The sequence below is a fragment of the Colias croceus genome, chromosome 22 (assembly GCF_905220415.1).
Source record: "Colias croceus chromosome 22, ilColCroc2.1".
Classification (NCBI taxonomy): Eukaryota; Metazoa; Arthropoda; class Insecta; order Lepidoptera; family Pieridae; genus Colias; species Colias croceus.
Window position 1 is genome coordinate 5,558,867 of NC_059558.1, and position 20,394 is coordinate 5,579,260.

General features: G+C 32.7%; 1 protein-coding gene across 3 annotated transcripts in view; it reads right to left on the minus strand.

The window, feature by feature from the left end:
• LOC123701895 (RNA-binding protein fusilli) overlaps positions 1–20,394 on the minus strand; it is a 108,769-nt gene that overhangs the window by 26,714 nt on the left and 61,661 nt on the right. For all 3 annotated transcript variants that reach the window (XM_045649500.1, XM_045649501.1, XM_045649499.1), the window contains exons 4-6: positions 15,033–15,211; positions 13,094–13,183; positions 10,162–10,216 (exon numbers count right to left, since the gene is read on the minus strand). In XM_045649500.1, coding sequence (XP_045505456.1) covers positions 10,162–10,216; positions 13,094–13,183; positions 15,033–15,211 — 324 coding nt within the window. The remainder of the gene's footprint in view (positions 1–10,161; positions 10,217–13,093; positions 13,184–15,032; positions 15,212–20,394) is intronic.

Below are 20,394 nucleotides of genomic sequence, written 5' to 3' on the forward strand. Positions count from 1 at the left end.
ACCGATACATTCAAAATTCGTACAGCCTTTGTTACAGAAAATCATTTGTGCTAACCTGTGGTGCTGTGCTAACCTTGTTTTCAGATAATGACTTTGGGATTCAAATTCAAATTAATGATTTTTTTACAAAGTAAGAACGACCAGTTTTATAAATTCGACCACAAATGGCAGCGACAATGATAATGATAGATAGCTTAACAGAAATTGTGGAAAGTCTGGTCAAAAGATTTTCTAACACGCTTTAACCCTATACACTTATCAATGATTGAAAACAATACAATAATTTAATCTCGCTAAAGAGTGTTTTTAGTTTCTTTTACGATTAAGGTGGAATATAAAACTACATACTAACACATTATTTTTTTGCCCGGTCTACATTAAGGACAGACAGACAGACATATATCTAGTTATATATGGTTAAGTCTTCATTGTCTGATGTTATGAGTTTTGCCGACAATAGTTGGTCATTGTCTTTTATATTATGACTCGATCGGCAAACTGAAAAATGTTTTGCTACACGATATATTATTTAAGATATTAATTCACTGCTGTAGTAACAATACAAGCACAGATTACAAATAGTTTTTACTTATATATAGAGTACTAGCCGCGCTCCGCGGTTTCACCCGCGTGGCTCCGATCCTTTTGGTCTTAGCGTGATAATAATATGTAGCCTATAAGCCTTCCTTGATAAATGGGCTATCTAACACCGAAAGAATTTTTCCAATCGGACCAGTAGTTCCTGAGATTAGCGCGTTCAAACAAACAAACTCTTCAGCTTTATAATATTATAGTATAGATTTGATAATTAGAATACGGGGCATTCGCTCTTTAAGAATATTTTCTATCCTCATTGTATATAGTTATGTGATACTAATAATGATTTATGAATTCAAAATGGAATTAGAAATATCATTTATAGAAAACAAAGGTAGGATTAAGTCAGGAGCAACGAAAAAACATGAGAAGAATCGATGTAATTTGCACAAGAAATTCTTGTGTAAGAAATACACAGCGCGACTTACGAGCTAAAAGATAATTTAGGAAAATTAAATCATTTTCTCATTGTATGTGCTTAAAGATTCTGTTCTTTTGCAAGTCAAGCCCCGGCGAGAAGCTAGTATATAAAATATTAATAATTCACACACACATAAATACCGCAATACAATACACGATATCTTAATTCACACATACACAATGTAAGTGATGAGTTCAACACATGATTTGATGATGTTGCAACATTTTGTTGACATGATTCCATTTGTTTAAAGTTAAATAATTTATTTATATTAAAGTTTTGAACGGAATAACTTGTCGGGTCAATGTAATGTGGATTAGGAATTCGTATACATGTAATTTTCAAAGGGGCATCTATGTTTTTTATGGATCTGTAGTTTCAAATAAATCTTCCAACGCTATCCTAATCATTTACACTAACTCATACTATAACTATTTTAGAACGAATCCACAAACTGCATCAAAACGAAAACCACCTTTTCTAAATAACCATCTTTGTTATATGTAATTATTTCATAGATTTTTCTAAACAAACACATATACAGTTCGATTCAAGCTTAATGGCGGTTCGGAAGTGCACACAGGTCCTTTAACGTCCCGCTAATATCTAAAATTAGCTTACCGCCCGAGGGCCGCGGCTTCGCCCGCTTTGTCTAAAACCTAATAAATTATATACTAAAACCTTCCTCTTGAATCACTCTATCTATTAAAAAAAACCGCATCAAAATCCGTTGCGTAGTTTTAAAGATTTAAGCATACAAAGGGACATAGGGACAGAGAAAGCGACCTTGTTTTATACTATGTAACTAGTGATTATTTTCTGCGCATCAGATCGTACGATGTTCGCTTAGATGTTCGCCAATATTACTGTACTATCACAGTGTAGGTACTATAGAAAAATAATTGTTTACTGTTACGTTGTTTCTACATATATACACATTGACTCAGCGAAACGTGGTATTGTAATATAACCGATTCTCTCGTATTACTTAACAATACAATACGTAGGTACCTATTATATTAATGTTAATTTCACGAAATACATCATAATATTAAATGGAACTTATTAATGCGTAGGTATTGTTGGTAATTCGTTTAAATTATTTGCGAAATTATTTATTTTTGTTCGTCTTTCTCGCGATATTGCTGTGTACTAACGTTCCGCAGATATTTCGCTACGCAGTAGTTTCGCAGAGGTTCGCTGCCGCATACGAATGCGTAGGTGTACTAAAGGTGTAACATTAGAAAATACCATTTACTGATTGCTATATATTTTACATGTATAAGGAACAATAACAACAGATTTTTTGTGTGTTTTAAGTGATATGCACTAATATAGGCAACTGTCAAATCAGATGCTCTCAATGCCACGCGTTAGAGCTAGTTTTATAGAATTTTGACTCTACAAACATATGCTGATATAAAAAATTGGGTCAATTGTATGTGGAAGCAATCAAGGACTGACGTTATTATTTTGGCGTCCCTTGGCCCATGTCACATGTGCGTTTTAGTGAGTCCCTTGGCCCATGTGGGGTATGGGGCAGATGCTTACACATCTGTTATAGTGGTCGATTTTTTACGAAAATGTGAATGTGACCATTCTATGTAAGGTTAAAATCATATGACTAAATCTAATACTTTTTCTAGGAATGTAGGATATTAATTTTTTTTTTGTTCGTGTAACTTTCTATTTAATCTCGGCCGTTATCATGAAATATTAATAAAATATGTAAGTAAATCAAATAATTTATTTTAGCTTATAAATCGAGGCTGATTGTTTCCCATGCGTCTTGAAAAAATTGTCCTTTTGATCTATCCTATTCTTCTTTTATCTTTTATTCAATTTTTTGTTACGAGTTCTAGAAGCCCTTATTATGGGCAAATGTGTGTATTCAGTATTCACTATATGCATTAAATGTATTACAATTTATACGCATTGTGCAAAAGCAAAACAGTCATAAATTCGCCAATGTCATTCAAACCATAAATTATAAAAATATAGACATGATAAATAGGACAAACATTCATAACCCGTGAACTTTGCCAAAAACTTTATTGGATTTTGATAAAAGGAGCATTAAATGTAAGCAGTGCTATTTTTTGAACGCTTTGAGAAATACTATACTTTATTGAAACTTCTTCATCGGGGTTGGAAAAAATTTAGTGTAACAATTTTTCGTTACGCGTGACATTTTTCCGTTACGCGCCATCTTTTTCTTATCCCTACCACGCGTGATTCGACGTATTTCTGTAAATATTTTTTTTTTAAATTAGGTCATAAAGAAGTTTCACTTCTTACGTGTGTACACTAGTAGGTACACGCACACATTTTTTTTATAGTATTTATATGCAACATGCTAATCATCTTGTTTCAGCATTGTTGTTTTCTATGAATGTAATATAATCAACTTAATATCCCGTGGAAGATTTTATCCTAAACTAGCTGTGCCGCGCGGTTTCACCCGAGTGGTTCCGCTTCTGATGGTCTTAGCGTGATGATAATATATAGCCTATAGCCTTCCTCGATAAATGGAATTTTTCAAATCGAACCAGTAGTTAGCGCGTTCAAACAAACAAACAAACAAACTCTTCAGCTTTATATTATTAGTATAGATGAAGGTTTGATCCTAAATGAAGATTAGATCTACGTAGTACTGTATCGTCAAAGAGAAATCAATCAATTAAACAGATGTAAATTTAAAATTACCTACTGAAATAATATGTGCCGCAAAAGATGACATATTTTCTGTATGAAAGTACTTTCTATAAGCTTATGATCTTGATTCTGCGAAACGGTCCGTTTATATTAATTCAAAAGAAATCAAAATAGATTCGCTTTTCAGTGTAAACTGTAATCATGACGGACACATATAACGTTTACAAGTTTAAATAGAGGACAGAGTTTGATAAGGTTTCAAACATGTGTAAGCTTTTGATTTTATTTCAAAAGATATGTGTGTAAATCTATACTAATAATAATATTATAAAGCTGAAGAGTTTGTTTGTTTGTTTGAATGTTTGTTTGAACGCGCTAATCTCGGGAACTACTGGTCCGATTTGAAAAATTCTTTTGGTGTTAGATAGCCCATTTAACGAGGAAGGCTATAGGCTATATATCATCATGCTAAGACCAACAGGAGCGGAGCAATGCAGGTGAAACCGCGGGGAACAGCTAGTAATATGTGTAACGGAAGTACTATGGAGTCTATTATAGTTTAAATGTTGTAGACGTATTAAACTAATATTATGAAGAAGAAAGCTTTTCTTCTCTGGTGGTCAGGAATCAGGATAAAATTTAAAACTTTTCGCAAGTTTTAAAAATTATGTACATCTATACTGAGCAACGACTCTATTTTACATTAATTTTAAGACAGGTCAAACCGGACGATGGAATAAGTTAATTTAATATTATATAAACATACATGTGTAGTATCTAAAATATAATGAACGCTTATCTTCAGCGATAGTATAATGTTAATTAGTATCATCCTGACTGAATTTCAGTAATCGAAGTCAAGACTTTCAAATTCTGACCTGCACTTAAAGGAATTTCTTCCCTATTCCACTAATTCCACAGATTGAAAGGAATCAACTTTTGACAAAAAATAAAGAATTTGTTACAAAATAGAGTAGCTATAACTAGATATAAAGAGTCCTGTGTACTAATCCTGGCTATAATATACGTGCCAAACTTCATTCAGATTCAGTCAACTGCGGGAAAGAGCAAGAAACATCCATCCCCACGAACTTTTTCTTACTATCTACTAGTTATCCAACTACTATACTGTTCTACTTCTTTATTGTAGTATGATCTTATCCTTCTACTTAATAGTAGTAGGATACGATGGGTAGTAGTCTATTGAAGTGTAGAGACACTTCAGAGGATTTCAACATGTATGTATTGTCAAGTGTTTAGTGTTATTTTTATAAACCAAAGACAAATAACATTGATGTCTCTCCGTGTATCTTACCTTCCGTCAGAGACTCAGAGGTAATCTTTGGAATTGCTGTACCGTTTTCAATGGGACTTTCGTAGCAACGTGATCACAACAAATTAGTCCTAAAGATATTTTTGTATTAGACCTTTTTTTCATAGTAAATTTCTCTTATCACGTGCCTTTGTTTTGGTTTAAAATTTTTGGACATATGATATCTTCCTATAATTTCATTTTTAGACAATTTTTCAATTCAGATTACGAGTCAATGATTTTTAAACATAACGTGATAATTACAACCGTATGTGTTATATCTTACGGTATAAAATGATATAACGAAACTTAAATTTAGTGTTTTATCACATAATAATTATCTTCGTTGATAACACAAGTCAAAGCAGTTGCCCTTTCTTGACCAGCAGTGTTAAATGCTGTTATTCCATTGAATATAACGTGGTAAGAATCAAGTAAACACTATACAGGTCACTTGAAATATCAAGCTCTTTATTTTCTTCATTTTAATAACTACAGATATATAAAATATACCAAGATCCCCATATCACCCCTACCCCATCTTCTGTTCCTCTCTAATCACATTTATATAACAGAGACAAAAACAAACTTGACCAAGCTGACCATATCTCAAGCAGTCTAATTATCAAAAGCTATCAGCAACTCACCTCGTTATCTCAAACTTTGACGATAGCCAGGAGTCCAAAATCACAAAACAAACACTAATTTTTAACACTACACAATTTGATAAGTCAAGACGTCCGTAGTGTACGACAGTCGGGTCGAGAATGCGGTTTATGACGATAAAGTTTGACGACGTTGCGCTTGAGTCGATTCCTTGTAGTATAATATGTTATTGATATTGTGTAGCGATAAGGATAAGGAGGTATTTACATGAACTTTTGAATTTGCAAGTGTTGCTAGTTACTTCTTATCATAAGTAGCAGTAAGTGTAAGTAGTAAGTAGTAGTAACTTCCGATATCGAAATTCGAAAGACGTAGGACTTCTCTACGGTTGTGTTACAAACATTTTATGTATTTGCAAAAAGAAATGATATTTTCAAAGATTGATACACACATACTCGTGAATTAAAGATTTGTTTTCCAATCTCTATAGGTATTGCATAAACACATAAAAGATAAGGTGATATAATCCTAAATGATAATTAATTACAGACATACATGTGGTGTTAATCAAACCTTTTATTCCATCTTTGTAATAAACGCATAGCTAATGTCAAACGTGTCATAATTGTACAATGCAGTGTTGCTAGAAGTGACACAAAGGTGTTAATAGAATTAACATCTGTTTGTTAATACAGAACATTTTGGTTGATTGTTTGTTTGTTTGATAGTTGTAGACAAGTAGACAAAACATTTTATTACTGTTTGAGGTTGTACAGTTATTTAAGTAATTAAGTAAATATAGGCATATTTTTGTAAATATTGCAAAGGTTTCTGTTATATGGTGTTGTTACATCTCTATTCTGAATATTTAACGAGATATATAACCGTGAAAACAACGACGATATCAAGTTCATCTATTATATACCTAGTTCTAGCCTGTACTGTTAACTATTCTGTGGTTCTAGTTAACGAATTTCACTATAAATCCAAATACTTATAATATTTTGGGTTTTTATGACGATTAGAAGTGTCAGAATAAGTACCAATCGCCTTTCATAATATATTATCTATGTTAAATCACCAATAATAGATTGTCCAATAGGTCACTTACAACCTATATTATATTTCGGCTTTACTTTCCTATCTCGATTAAAACCAAATCAGTGTATAGTCCTCTTTAACGATACAATACGCGATAAGCAAACGATAGAAGCGAAGCAGTAACTTGGTACGGGGGTTTCACTCGGCACCTACGTATCGAGTGACCAAAGTTTTTGTCGACAAAAAATGTGCATTCAAGTAAACATGTGCGATTGGAAATGTTTCAATAATTTATGGTTATTTTAGGTTGCGTTTAGGTTAAGAGGTTTGGATAACTTAACACGCTTTTAAGAAGATAAAAGTATTCATAAGTAGGTATGAAGTTCAATAATAAGTGGCTTACAAGTTATGGATGAGGGTGGCATGATCATGTCTGATCAAACCTCGTTAATAATAAAAATAAAAAAATAAAGTTATGGAATTTTGATTTGAGGAAATTTGCTTATTAACTACGTATGAAATGACATTGTAAAAGATAAACTCTACCACTAAAGAATTTAAGCAAATGCAAGTTACAGTGAAATGGGTTATTTATCTGTGATTTCACATTTTCCCGAATTTGATTGTCATAGGATAAGTGCTATAATTATATTAAGTATATGTATAGGAAAGGAATCGAAGACGTATTGCTTTTAAAATAATCGGTATAAGAGGTATTGCAGTTTGAGAAAAACTTTATATGGTTATAATAATAGCTAACATAGAGTTTTTGCAAGAGACCTTAATCTTAATCCGGAGGCCCACATCCCATCCCATCCCCAACCCATCCTCTCCTTCCCTATCCTCGTTCCCTCCCATCCTCGCCCCTTCTCTAACTACTTCCAAATCCCTTTAAGGTTAGCAACACATCCACTTCCCTGTGAAGTGTTATAGTAGGGCATAAAAAAAAAAATCTAGTACGAGTATAATAATAGTATAATAGTCAGTTTTTTCTTCTCGAAGCTGCTCGCTCTGTGGTTACCTGCCTATTCATCATCAGCCCGAGGGTACACGCCATAATCCACCATGCTGGCCAAGTGCGATTTGGCAAATGTCACATGTCATTGAACTTTTGATTCTTCGACATGTCGGTTTCCTCATTGTGTTTTGCACCGTTTCATGCAGTGCACTATGTGTTTTTAGGCCCGAAAAAGTTTCAGTCTTGTTTTATTGGAAATATCTAAAGAGCTTCTCTTTTTAAATGCACGAGTAGAACACCCAGAGTTTTATTTCAAAAACACGATTTTTAAAAAAATATTTTAAATATTGGAATATTCGCGGCCGACTGAGCTAAATAAATTCGTATAAAAAAAAATAGATACACTAGATAATTTATTATGTTGCTAATATATGTAGTGATTACAGGCGCAAATTATCCCTTTTTGAAATTTTCGATATTGTCGATAGAGGCGAAAGTATTGTAATTTTTACTGATTTTAGTTTTTATTTTTTTATACTATATGCAGGCGTTAGTAGAATCTCTGTTTAGTACCAAAAGAAGCCTTGAACTGAGGTCTACATGTGACAAAAATACCACATTCTAACCACGAAGTTATTACGAGATATCGATTTTCAAAGAATTCAATGTCAGGGTTGTCCCTAATAAAAAAAAAGTCAAAGCTGTTTTTTAACAATTATATAAATCGTCTCTCTATTACCAAGTTTTTGTTTATGGTTTAAGTCGTTAGTTATAGTCGATATTTCTTCTTTTGGTACTAAACAGAGCTTCTACTAACGCCTGCATATAATATAAAAAAATAAAAACGAAAATCAGTAAAAATTACAATACTTTCGCCCCTATCGACAATATCAAAAATTTCAAAAAGGGATAATTTGCGCCTGTAATCACTACATATATTAGCAACATAATAAATTATCTAGTGTATCTATTTTTTTTTATACGAATTTATTTATCTCAGTCGGCCGCGAAAATTCCAATTTTTTTAACATTTTATTAAAAATCGTTGAATAATATTAAAATATCGACTATAACTAACGACTTAAACCATAAACAAAAACTTGGTAATAGATAAACGATTTATATAATTGTTAAAAAACAGCTTTGACTTTTTTTTATTAGGGACAACCCTGACATTGAATTCTTTGAAAATCGATATCTCGTAATAACTTCGTGGTTAGAATGTGGTATTTTTGTCACATGTAGACCTCAGTTCAAGGCTTCTTTTGGTACTAAACAGAGATTCTACTAACGCCTGCATATAATATAAAAAAATAAAAACGAAAATCAGTAAAAATTACAATACTTTCGCCTCTATCGACAATATCGAAAATTTCAAAAAGGGATAATTTGCGCCTGTAATCACTACATATATTAGCAACATAATAAATTATCTAGTGTATCTATTTTTTTTTATACGAATTTATTTAGCTCAGTCGGCCGCGAAAATTCCAATATTTTAAATATTTTTTTAAAAATCGTGTTTTTTAAATAAAACTCTGGGTGTTCTACTCGTGCATTTAAAAAGAGAAGCTCCTTAGATATTTCCAATAAAACAAGACTGAAACTTTTTCGGGCCTAAAAACACATAGTGCAGTGGTAATGTTATCAACATGTAAAGATATTTTTTTCGCAACACTCGCCTGTTCTCAAACCACCGACTTATAGATTTGAAGTCCGAGGTCCTCTAAACCAGCAATGCTATTAACGGACCCCTCTTTTCAATCACGCCTAGGTTATGTCATAAAAACTGCAGGTTCCCATAAACATATAGGTACTTAATATAACAACGACATTGTGAAAATTCTAAGAAACGTGACAAATAGAATGTCGACCTTTGTAACTTGCTACCTCACTATTTATAGCCATATTTGTCATAAAACTTACGATTTGTTGCCGCAGCACATTACGTAAATCATTTAATATTTAAAACTAAACATTTTTGTTTGAGTAAATAATTATTTATCAGACAGTTATTTAGCAAAAAATTGAATTGGCACATATTGTACTTTATTGAAGAGAAGAAAAAAAAATATACCGGCCGAATTGATAATCATTTCCTTTTTTTTGAAGTCGGTTAAAAATAAATATCTGTTACAAGTGCGAGCATTGTTATTTTGGAAGTGGAATGTATGCAGTGTCTGTTCCGTTATCGCACTAGAACGGCGAAACAAATTTTGATGTACTGTTAAAATTAGCTAAACTGAATAAATTATATATGTTTAAAGCAGCAAACAAATTTTCATTAGTATGGAAATGTTTTAGGGTTTACTAAGCAAGTGAAGTCGCGTTCGGATACATAGTTACTTAATTTTATTACATTGGATATAAACTAAGTTTAAAAACTCAGTAGTATTCATGTTACACTTTTTTCATTAGGTCGAAATCGTGGGTCCTTAAAACTAAACGCCTGATCTAAAAAAAAGTTTTTACAACCATGCTATTTATATTTTGCCAGGCGCAATTTTTTTTTTATTTCACTAATTTAAATAGTACATATTTAACAATAGCAATAATTAATGTAAAACTCACCAAATTCCGGTTTCTAAAACTAAGTCGATCGTCTCTGGTAACTCTAACCGGAAGCCTGAAAATTATTCATAAAACTTTTAATTATTGTATATTAAATTGATTTTAACGCCATCTTTTGTCTAATATTGGAGACTATACATCATGCTAAAACTCTATGGACAAACTTATTATTAGTTCTGGCAACAATTTTATCCTTAATCAACCTAGAGCGACATTTTAGTTATCAAACGTTTAGGTATGAATAAACAATTTTATCAAACACTAGCAGTCCGCCCCGGCTTCGCCCGTGGTACATATTTACGTTTTCTCTACATAAGAACCATCCTCGTACTTCAAGGAATATAATAAAGAGTGTGTGTACTTATGTACACGCGTTACTTAGAAGTTATACTTCTTTGGCGTATGGAAAAAATACTAAAATATACAACTTGAACATAGTTATCAATTTTCATACCACCTAGAACTAACTTCATGCTGTTAAATTTAGGTGTCGGTGTGCGCGCGCATCGTAAAAATTCACTCTCATCATTTTTCTCCATCGCGCCAAAAGAAGTATAACTTCAAAAAGAATTATCGAAATCGGTTGACACGTTCACGCGTGATGCCGTGACCAAGGAAAACCCAAGACCAAGGGTTTCATTTTTATATATATATAATATAGATCATATAAGATCATATATAGATCATATAATACACTTTACTAATAGGCTATTTTTATAAATAAGGCCGTATATAAATAAAAATTGTCTAAGACCTAGCACGCACGAGCAACTTTGTCTCCGCAACTATTTTGTCTCCGCAACTATTTTGTCTCCGCAACTATTTTGTCTCTCCACCCATGGGCTAGTATGAAAGTGCGCGCACGTAGCGACGCATCGCCCCTCCTATTCGCGCTATACACTAGCGACATTCCAAAGCACGACAAAGTGCAACTATCCCTCTTCGCGGACGACACGGCACTCTACGTGTCGTGTCCTCAACGAAGATGTATAGCTCCCTTACTTCAATCCGCGACCGATGCATTAGGCAAATGGTTTCGCAAATGGGGTATCACTGTCAAACTCTATGGCCAAGTCATTCCGTGGCAAAAGCACACGAAATTCTTAGGCGTCACTCTAGACGCACACATGTCATTTAGCGCCCACATTAAGGCAGTCCGTAAGAAAGCCAGCTATGTTCTGAGCCGGCTCTATTACATGATTAACAAACGCAGTAAAATGTCCCTTAGAAATAAGGTGACACTTTACAAAACGGTGGTCCGTCCAATCCTCACTTATGCTAGTGTAGTTTTCGCGCATTGCGCCCCCAGCTCCATACACAAGCTCCAGACGATTCAGTCGCGGTTCATGAGAACAGCGACTGGAGCGCCCTGGTTCGTGCGTAACGTGGACCTACATAGGGACTTAGAACTCCCCACCATAGCCCAATGGATGAAGCAAGCGTCAAAGCGCTACTTCGACAAGGCTAAAAACCACCCCAACCCCTTGGTGACAAAGGCCATCGCATACGTCGCGAAACCCGATCCAACTCATCGTCGCAGGCGGCCGAGACACGTCTTGGACGACTCCGACGATGAAATTACCAAAGCTAACGCACGGCTAGACTCGGCGATTGAAGCCCAACGTCGAACAAACCGCGACACCGCACACACCACAGCAGAAAGCGTACACCGTCTTCGCCGGCGAAGAAGAGGTCCCTTGTTCCGCGTTCCCGCGCCCACCCGGGTGAGCGCCCGTCCGATTAGGGCCCTTCTGGCCTCCTCCACTCAAGCGACAGTCCAAGCCGAGGTTCGAGATCCCCGTCAAGGGGGGCATGTCGCTACCAGGGTGAACCTTCAGTTCACCCCCGCGTCCGCGTTAAAATGTAGAAGCCCTTCTGGCTAACATTGAGAGACACCACACAAAAAAAAAAAAAAAAAAAAAAGTAGCGACGCAACTCCCCATACAATTGATGGGAGAGACAAAATAGTTGCGGAGACAAAGTTGCTCGTGCGCGCTGGCTCTTAGAAAACTTTACTACCTATCGAGATATACAAAATCAAACTATCAATCAATCATATTTATAATTAATCAACTTGTTCCATGAAGTTGCATGTATTCATATTTTTTTAATAAAATTGTTTCTAATTATTTCATTAGATAGATAGATTCGATTGTAATAATGACTTCGCACTTTTGCAAACGGTTGTAAATACAGTATTGTATCAAGGGTCAAAATATAGGTTAAACAATACTATGTGTAGTAAAAATATTTGTAGTAAGTAGAGGATTTTATGTAGGTATGTAATATTTAGAACTATAAACTACTGTACTGTTTTTCTACGGTATAATATAAAGTCATAATAAATCAGTGCATGTACCATAAATATTCATACGGAACGGAGAAATAAAAAGTAAAAATCGAATAGAAGGAAAAACTGTCAACAAAATTCAGTTATGAATAATAATATTATCTATACATATAATAAATCTGTAGAAGGGTCAATTCTGTACATTGAAAATATTGAAAAAATAAATAGCAGGGGGTGTTACTGGATCGATACCAAACCCAAATATGTGATTAAAAAAATTTTTGTCTGTCTGTCTGTATGTGAAGGCATCACGTGAAAACTAGCGGTTCGATTTCGATGAAACTTGGTATAATTATACCTTATTATCCTGGGCGTAAAATAGGATACTTTTTATCCTGGAAAAATACGTAGAAAAAAATTAATCTTAATTATTCAGTTTTATCCATAGACGTTGTTCCGTAGAACCGCGAACACACGTTGCGTATTATTATAGGCCTAGCCGTATTTGGGAATTGGGTCCAATAGATATTTATAAGATGTTATTGACAGAGGTACTCAAAATGGAGAAATAACCATCCACGCGAAGACCGACATCCGCGCGGACGGAGTCGCGGGCGGAAGCTAGTTATTAATATTACTCACCATCTGTGATTATCCTTTGAATAATGCTGGCCATATCTTTCACTTCCCCGGCGTAGAAATTTTCTCCTGTATACGGAGTTATACCTAAATCTGGATACTATTAAGGAACATACATTGTTATAAACATATTATAGTTTTGCATGCGTTGATTACAGTAAAAAATAGATAATTAATCAACAAAATATAGCCACTAGCGGTCCGCCCCGGCTTCGCCCGTGGTACATATTTCGCAATAAAAGGTAGCCTTTGTTCTTTTTCAGGGTCTAAAGATTGTCTGTGCCAAATTTCATCAAAATCGGTTGGGGAAAGCGTAACAGACACACAGAGTTACTTTCGCATTTATTATATTAGTAGGGATTTACGCCAGCCAGATATGTATCGCTACGCTAATGTAAGCATTGTTTATTAAGTGGCAAAGATGGTTGTTTTTTTAACGCATATAATAAATTCGTTTACAAAGTTCAAGAATGTTAGGAGTCTGAATTAAAAACATACGCTACGAACACAGTTTCTTCTGAAACTTATGGAAGGTTAGTTTTTATCACATACCTTTTATAGTATTATTATTTCAAGTATAAGATAATTCCAAGTGTTATATCCTTGTTATACTACGTAATTAGATATAGTATTATTTCACAAACACTTATTACCTGAATAACTAGTTGAAACTTGGTTTTTAATTTTTATCGACTATTTCACTATAGAATATTTTATTGACTTTCAAAGCTAACGACGTTGATACAATTATATGTCCTTTTTAAGGACTTTTATCAGAAATATTTTCCTAATACTACCAACACTATAAAAGGCATGATGCGAACTTTTTCATGATGTAAAAATCTTGCTAATTTAGTGATTTGAGCTGTGCTTTAATATGTAAGTTTGTAAGTATATCTATAATTTAGTTACATAATAATTTATTTGATATTTTAATGACGTTAATTAATTAAGAAGATTAGAAGATAAAGGTAAGTCTGAGTTTAGTTCTCATCGCAAATACGTAATTAATTTTTTGCATACTAATTTATAAGGTTTATGTAACTACTAATTAATTAATGTTTTTGTTTCAGAATAATTGATACCTATATAATAAAAAATAAAATGATGCTTCGCAATTCCCTCTTGTAGTACCTAAGTATTTTACATATATTTACATTCCTATCCTAGATTTATTAGTTTATTAGTGGTTTATTATGATATTTTAATCATTGATAAACTTCAAAAACAGTTTCTAAAGTAGGCAACATTAAAAAGACAAATATACGTAAATTGGCAACACAATTCGCTTATAAATAGACATCGATAAATAACCGCGAAAGTCGATACTTTACTTTTTAATTTCGATAAATTGCGTTCTACGTTCAAATGAGTTATCTATATGAATTATAAAACCTCTTTGACGTCAAACTTTTTACACGATTATAATTATTATGCTTGCCTTTCATGGTAATTAGCGATTTATCATATGTAAATAAATATGACTTAGGGGCGTCCTCGTTAATATTTTTTGGCATGAATATTCCGTAATTTTAAATGAATATTTAACGGGTTTTCGTTAGTTTTTTTTTGTTATTGGGATCACGAGGTCGAGCCATGGTTTTAATGGTGATGTATGGACGCCGAGCAGGTTGAAATAACGCTAGATTGCGTAAGGAAAACCGTTTTAGTTGGTAAAAAGTAGAAATTTTAGACGCAATGTATGTTAATTAGCTTGTTGTTTGAGTTTTCATTGTTCTGGTTATGCTTTTCTTTTACTTTATTATTGTAACTATCTAAAATAGCATTGTCTTAAATTTGAAATTGTTTCGTAAAATTTTGAAACTAGATTTAGTATGAATGCAGTATCTCCTTATTATAAAAGACATTACTTTGAATATTTTTATCTCTACCTATGTTATATGATCGATGATCATAATATGTAATTTTAATAAAAGGATACAATTCAGCATATCCAACATTGAACCCGGGTGGTCCGGGGGCGGTGGGGGTGGTTGAGCCCTTGGAGTGACAGCCCTCAGTGTATACGCTCGAACGTACTCCTTGCGTAGGTCGTGGAAACGCGCGTAGTATGTGGGTAGGGATAGGTCCTTGCTGCAGGCTTCTGGGTGCAGGCATTGTCTGGAAATAGAATTGTTTATTTATAATCCTTATTGTACAAATAAGATGCGACAAATCAGAGCAATATTAAAAGGCAATCATTTCGTTCGTCGTATAGGAATTAGAGTTTCAACGGTTAAAATGCTAATTACGGTACCTACACCTGACAGTCTACATGTACAGGTATGCCTGTAGAAGTGGGCCTGTCAGGTGTGTAGGTCTATACCTTGGTCTATACCTATACACCTGACAGGCCTACCTCTTTCGTCAATAGGTACATATACGTAACACATACAAGCTACGGTCTACCTATGTAGACCGCAGCTAGTATGGCTTACATAGGTTTTCGAATGTTTTCAATGATGCGGGAATAGAACTTGTCATTTGTGAAAAAATCTTTTACGTTGCTCTTATCTAAGAATCAGACTTTAAATGAATAGAAAACACGATTTAAAATTGCAGTTTTGTTTTCAATCAAGAATTTGTAGTCACAAGAATCTTTTTCTGATTGTCAGTGTTTGATATAAAAATAATAAAATAGTTAAGGATTTATTGATGTAATCATCGCGGAAATAACGTTTGAACTCATATTATAAGCTTTTGGCTTAATAGCGCTGTCGAGATACAAAAAATTAAGTACATAACGTAATTTTTAATCCTTTTACAACTACCTAATTGAAAATTTAAGACGCAGGCATCATAACAAAAAGCAAATTCATAATATGTTTCAGATTTAACCATTTATCTCTGTTTGTTTGTTCCAGTATATATTTTAGAAACGGTGTATATTTTAAAACTTTTCAAGAAGCATATATTTTATAAAGGAGATTGTAGTTTTAAATCCTACTAATATTAAAAATGCGAAAAATTGTGAGGAAGGATGCATGTTTGTTATTCTTTCACGTAAAACTATTGAACCGATTACAATGAGGTATGTAGATAGCTGAAGACCCAGAATAAGACATATGCTACTTTTTATCCCGGAAATCCCACAGGAACGGGAATTATGCGGGTTTTCCTTTGGCGTAGGTAGTGCAAAAAACTAGTGACAATAAAAATTTCGAAATAAGTGCCTCTGCCTCACCCTTTAATAGTTGTTATGTTGTTTATCGACTTTCATATAAACAAGTTATTTTAAGAAATACATAAACAGTTTTATGTTATTTCTTATTGTTATTGTTACATGTTAACTGCTAATGTTGACTTGAAAATAATCGTCCGTCATTTTCTATTATTTAAGTTTTTTTTTAATACGTATAACGTTATTGTTATTAGTTATTACTTATTGTATTAACAGTTTTTGTGTGATTTCTATAAGAAACGAAAGCTGAATGTAGAAACAAAGAAAAGTTGATTGATGTGGAAAGAAGAATAAGTACATTATATGTAGGTGAAACCATATTTAAAGTAGCTTTTTCAAGACGAACTTGTTGATTTAGCCTATATCTATCTCTCAAAATTTGAACCTAGCTAGGTTAAAATTTTGATTCATTATATATTATCTATATTTCATGATATATTTATCATATTTTCCACTTTCTGCATTCCATTTATATAAAATCCTGTAATGCCTGATATATGTAGTATTCAAACTAACAAACTTTTCAGCTTTATATTATTAGTATATGGATTTGTGATTCCACTGTTTATTTGCAAGTATTCTCAAACTCAATTGATTTCGACATCTCCGTCTCCATTATATGACAGAAGCGCTAATTAGATCTTTGTGTTTATCCTCTAAATACATGCAAATTGATGACTAACATCTATAAATACATATGATTGCAAACTAAGATCTTTGTATAAACCGCGATAATGTCAGACGAATTTATATGAAAACTAAGGTTGTTCATAGAGTGTGATTTTCATAGGTGTGCACAATGCACATACTTTTATTACAGAACTAGCTTCCGCCCGCGACTCCGCGCGGAAAAATTAAGATTTATTTTTTCTACGTATTTTTCCGGGATAAAAAGTATCCTATTTTATGCCCAGGATAATAAGGTATAATTATACCAAGTTTCATCGAAATCGAACCGTTAGTTTTCACGTGATGCCTGAACATACAGACAGACAGACAGACAAAAAATTTTTTAATCACATATTTAGGTTTGGTATCGATCCAGTAACACCCCCTGCTATTTATTTTTTCAATATTTTCAATGTACAGAATTGACCCTTCTACAGATTTATTATATGTATAGATAACGTTTTATGTTATGCTATTAATAATAATAGTTTAATGATAATATATGAATGATTTATTGTACCTTCATGTAGATTGTAGATAGGTCACTTCTTGGCAGTGACTTCAAACTAAATCGACAGTCTAAATTAGAAGTGTGCAAAAAACTGACTGAATGAACTGGTTGAAATGACGATTCATATTGCATACCTATTATTTATATGATATTTATATGAAAACGACAGATCCTAATGACGATACTGACGATACATACATCTACATAAACACACCGCAGGCATAGAAGATAACGGCATAGTTTTCTTAATTTATATTGTTTACCTAATAGTAACAAAATAGCAGATTAAAAGGGATGACTAAAAATTCAAGTAAATAGTAAAAAGTATATATTTGTTCTACCCCTATTCATTATGAATCAGTATGAAAAACATTAACAATTTGAAACATACATAAACTTTTATTGAAATTACGTCTTGAACCCTAACCCTAGGATACACTACGATTAATAAATAATTCATTTGTTTAACTGTATGTACAGCATTAAAAATAAATAGAATAGTTTTTATCAGTTAAATTGAACCTAATTTGACGAAAATAGAAATTTTGCAAGTCATTTTATGTTCGTAAAACTATGAAGGAACTAAAAAAGTGTTGAAAAACTAACGGAATTATCACTACATATAATAAAACTTTTTTAATATCATGTAGTGGTAAAAGAAATGTAACTTAAAATAACAAATGATGAATTAAATTGAATTAGCAGTTTTACCTAATCAAAACAGGTAAGAGATATTAAATATATTTTCAATATAAAAACCGCTATCATATATACATCCGTTTATAAGTTATAAGAGGATATTTTAAAGACCTACGGTTTTTTGAATCAGGACCAAAAAATATCTGAAACCTAACCAATGTCATAAAAATAAACACAAAGTTATTAACAGGATCCTGATGAATATTATACACAGAAAAATTTAAGTTATCGATTAATATGATAAATTATCAACCATTAATCTCATGATTAAAAATGTAATGTAAATTGCAATACCAAAAAATTAATGGGTTTATTAAGATCGAAATAAAAAGTTTTAACGTGGATAATATTAGTGACCAAGGTGACTGTATGTAAAAAAATATGAACATTGTATAATATTAAGAAGTAATTTGTTATGTTTGTAGAAAGTAGATACATGTTTTAAAATATTATAATTTAAATTTGCATTAGTGATTAGAGTTCTAACACACGAACGGCAAGTTGTGAACGGCAGAGGCTACTTCAGACAGAGAGGCACATCGACGGCAGCAGTCAAGATGTCGACGGCTGCCGTCGACATGGCGACGGCTGAAGTAGCCTCTGCCGTTCGCAACTTGCCGTTCGTCTGTAAGAACGCTTACTTTGTATGCTAAATTGTATACGTTTAAAATGTTCATGTTATTGTCTTTATAAACGTTTGCGGTTTGACCGATATATATATTTTTTGTGTTTTATTAGAAGTGCCTATCTCTGATTCTCTGAATAGATCTTTGAGAGAAATACCTTTGCTAGTATGGTTAGGTAACTTAATGAAAAACAAAATGTAATTGATATAATATAATATATGCATATAATATGAATCCTGATGAGAATAAAGATTTTTTGTATACATATTATGTATTATGTTTTTATCTTAATACGTCATTTACGACCTACATTTACTACTTTACCAACTACTGAGTACTGACGTCAAATAGGTGATTATTGAGATGAATGTGATTTTTTTGTGTTTGTTACCCATGGCGCCATTAACGAATTAACTTCAATTGTATTATTTTTCTTCTTTTACGTCATGCATCAAACGTATTTTATCGAATATTAAAAAAAAAACACGTTGCATGCGTGTACCTAAGTTATATGTATATTTATATTTGAAAATAATAAATCCGTCTAAATAATAATTTAATAAGGTAATTAGATATTTCTATAAACGTATGTTTTAATATAATTCGTATTGATATCAGTAATCAGCACCATAGATTTATACATATGGGATTGGCACATATTATTTCGCCTTTATATATGTTTATATACATAAACTAGCTTACCGCCCGCAGCTTCGCCCGCTTTCTCTAAAACAATTTGAGATTTAAACTATCCTATCTCTCAAGTTGGATCGAACTGCACATGGTGTGCGAATTTTATTATAATCGGTTAAGTGGTTTAGGAGTCCATTGAGGACAAACATTGTGACACGAGATTTATATATATTAAGATAGACAAATAATTGTGAATAGCTTTGTATAAATTATAATAAGATGCGACACGTTTACTATATTTATAATTTATTATCAATCAACATAAATGTGAGCCGACCATAAAGCAAAGAGGTCAAATTAATTTATGCCCAATATAATTATGTTTTACGAGATATGTGATAATAAATGATTGTAAATTCAGAGGATTCTTGTCGAATGTTCATTCATTGATATTAAATATTAATACATACAGGAAAATAGATTTTATTGCATTGGTAAAAAATACCTATTGGGCTATCTTAAAATTAACCATACCTATAGATAAGTAGGTACTTACATAATTACGTTTTTTGGGTGAAAGTTATTAGCTGCTAGCTGACCCCGCAAATGTTTTTATGACAGGAAATCACCAAATATATAGTATAAAATATTATATGTATACAATTACCACTAAACTTTACGAGATTTTCAATTCAACCAAATGAGGAGTTTGGTCACAAACATTCATAATATAAATACCTACATATGTACCTATTTCCCTTCCGTTAAACGTTAACATAGCTGTCAACCGAAACAGATAATAATTACATCTCAACACGACATTCGATGTAAAGCGCGCGAAATCAAAATGACATTAGAATGCACTAACAAAAGACGCGCATAGAGAGAGAGACGCAATGAACGCGGTTAATCTATTCCCACAGATAATCAAGGGTAACAGAAACTGGAACATAGATAATAAATAAAATGTTATAACATATTTGAA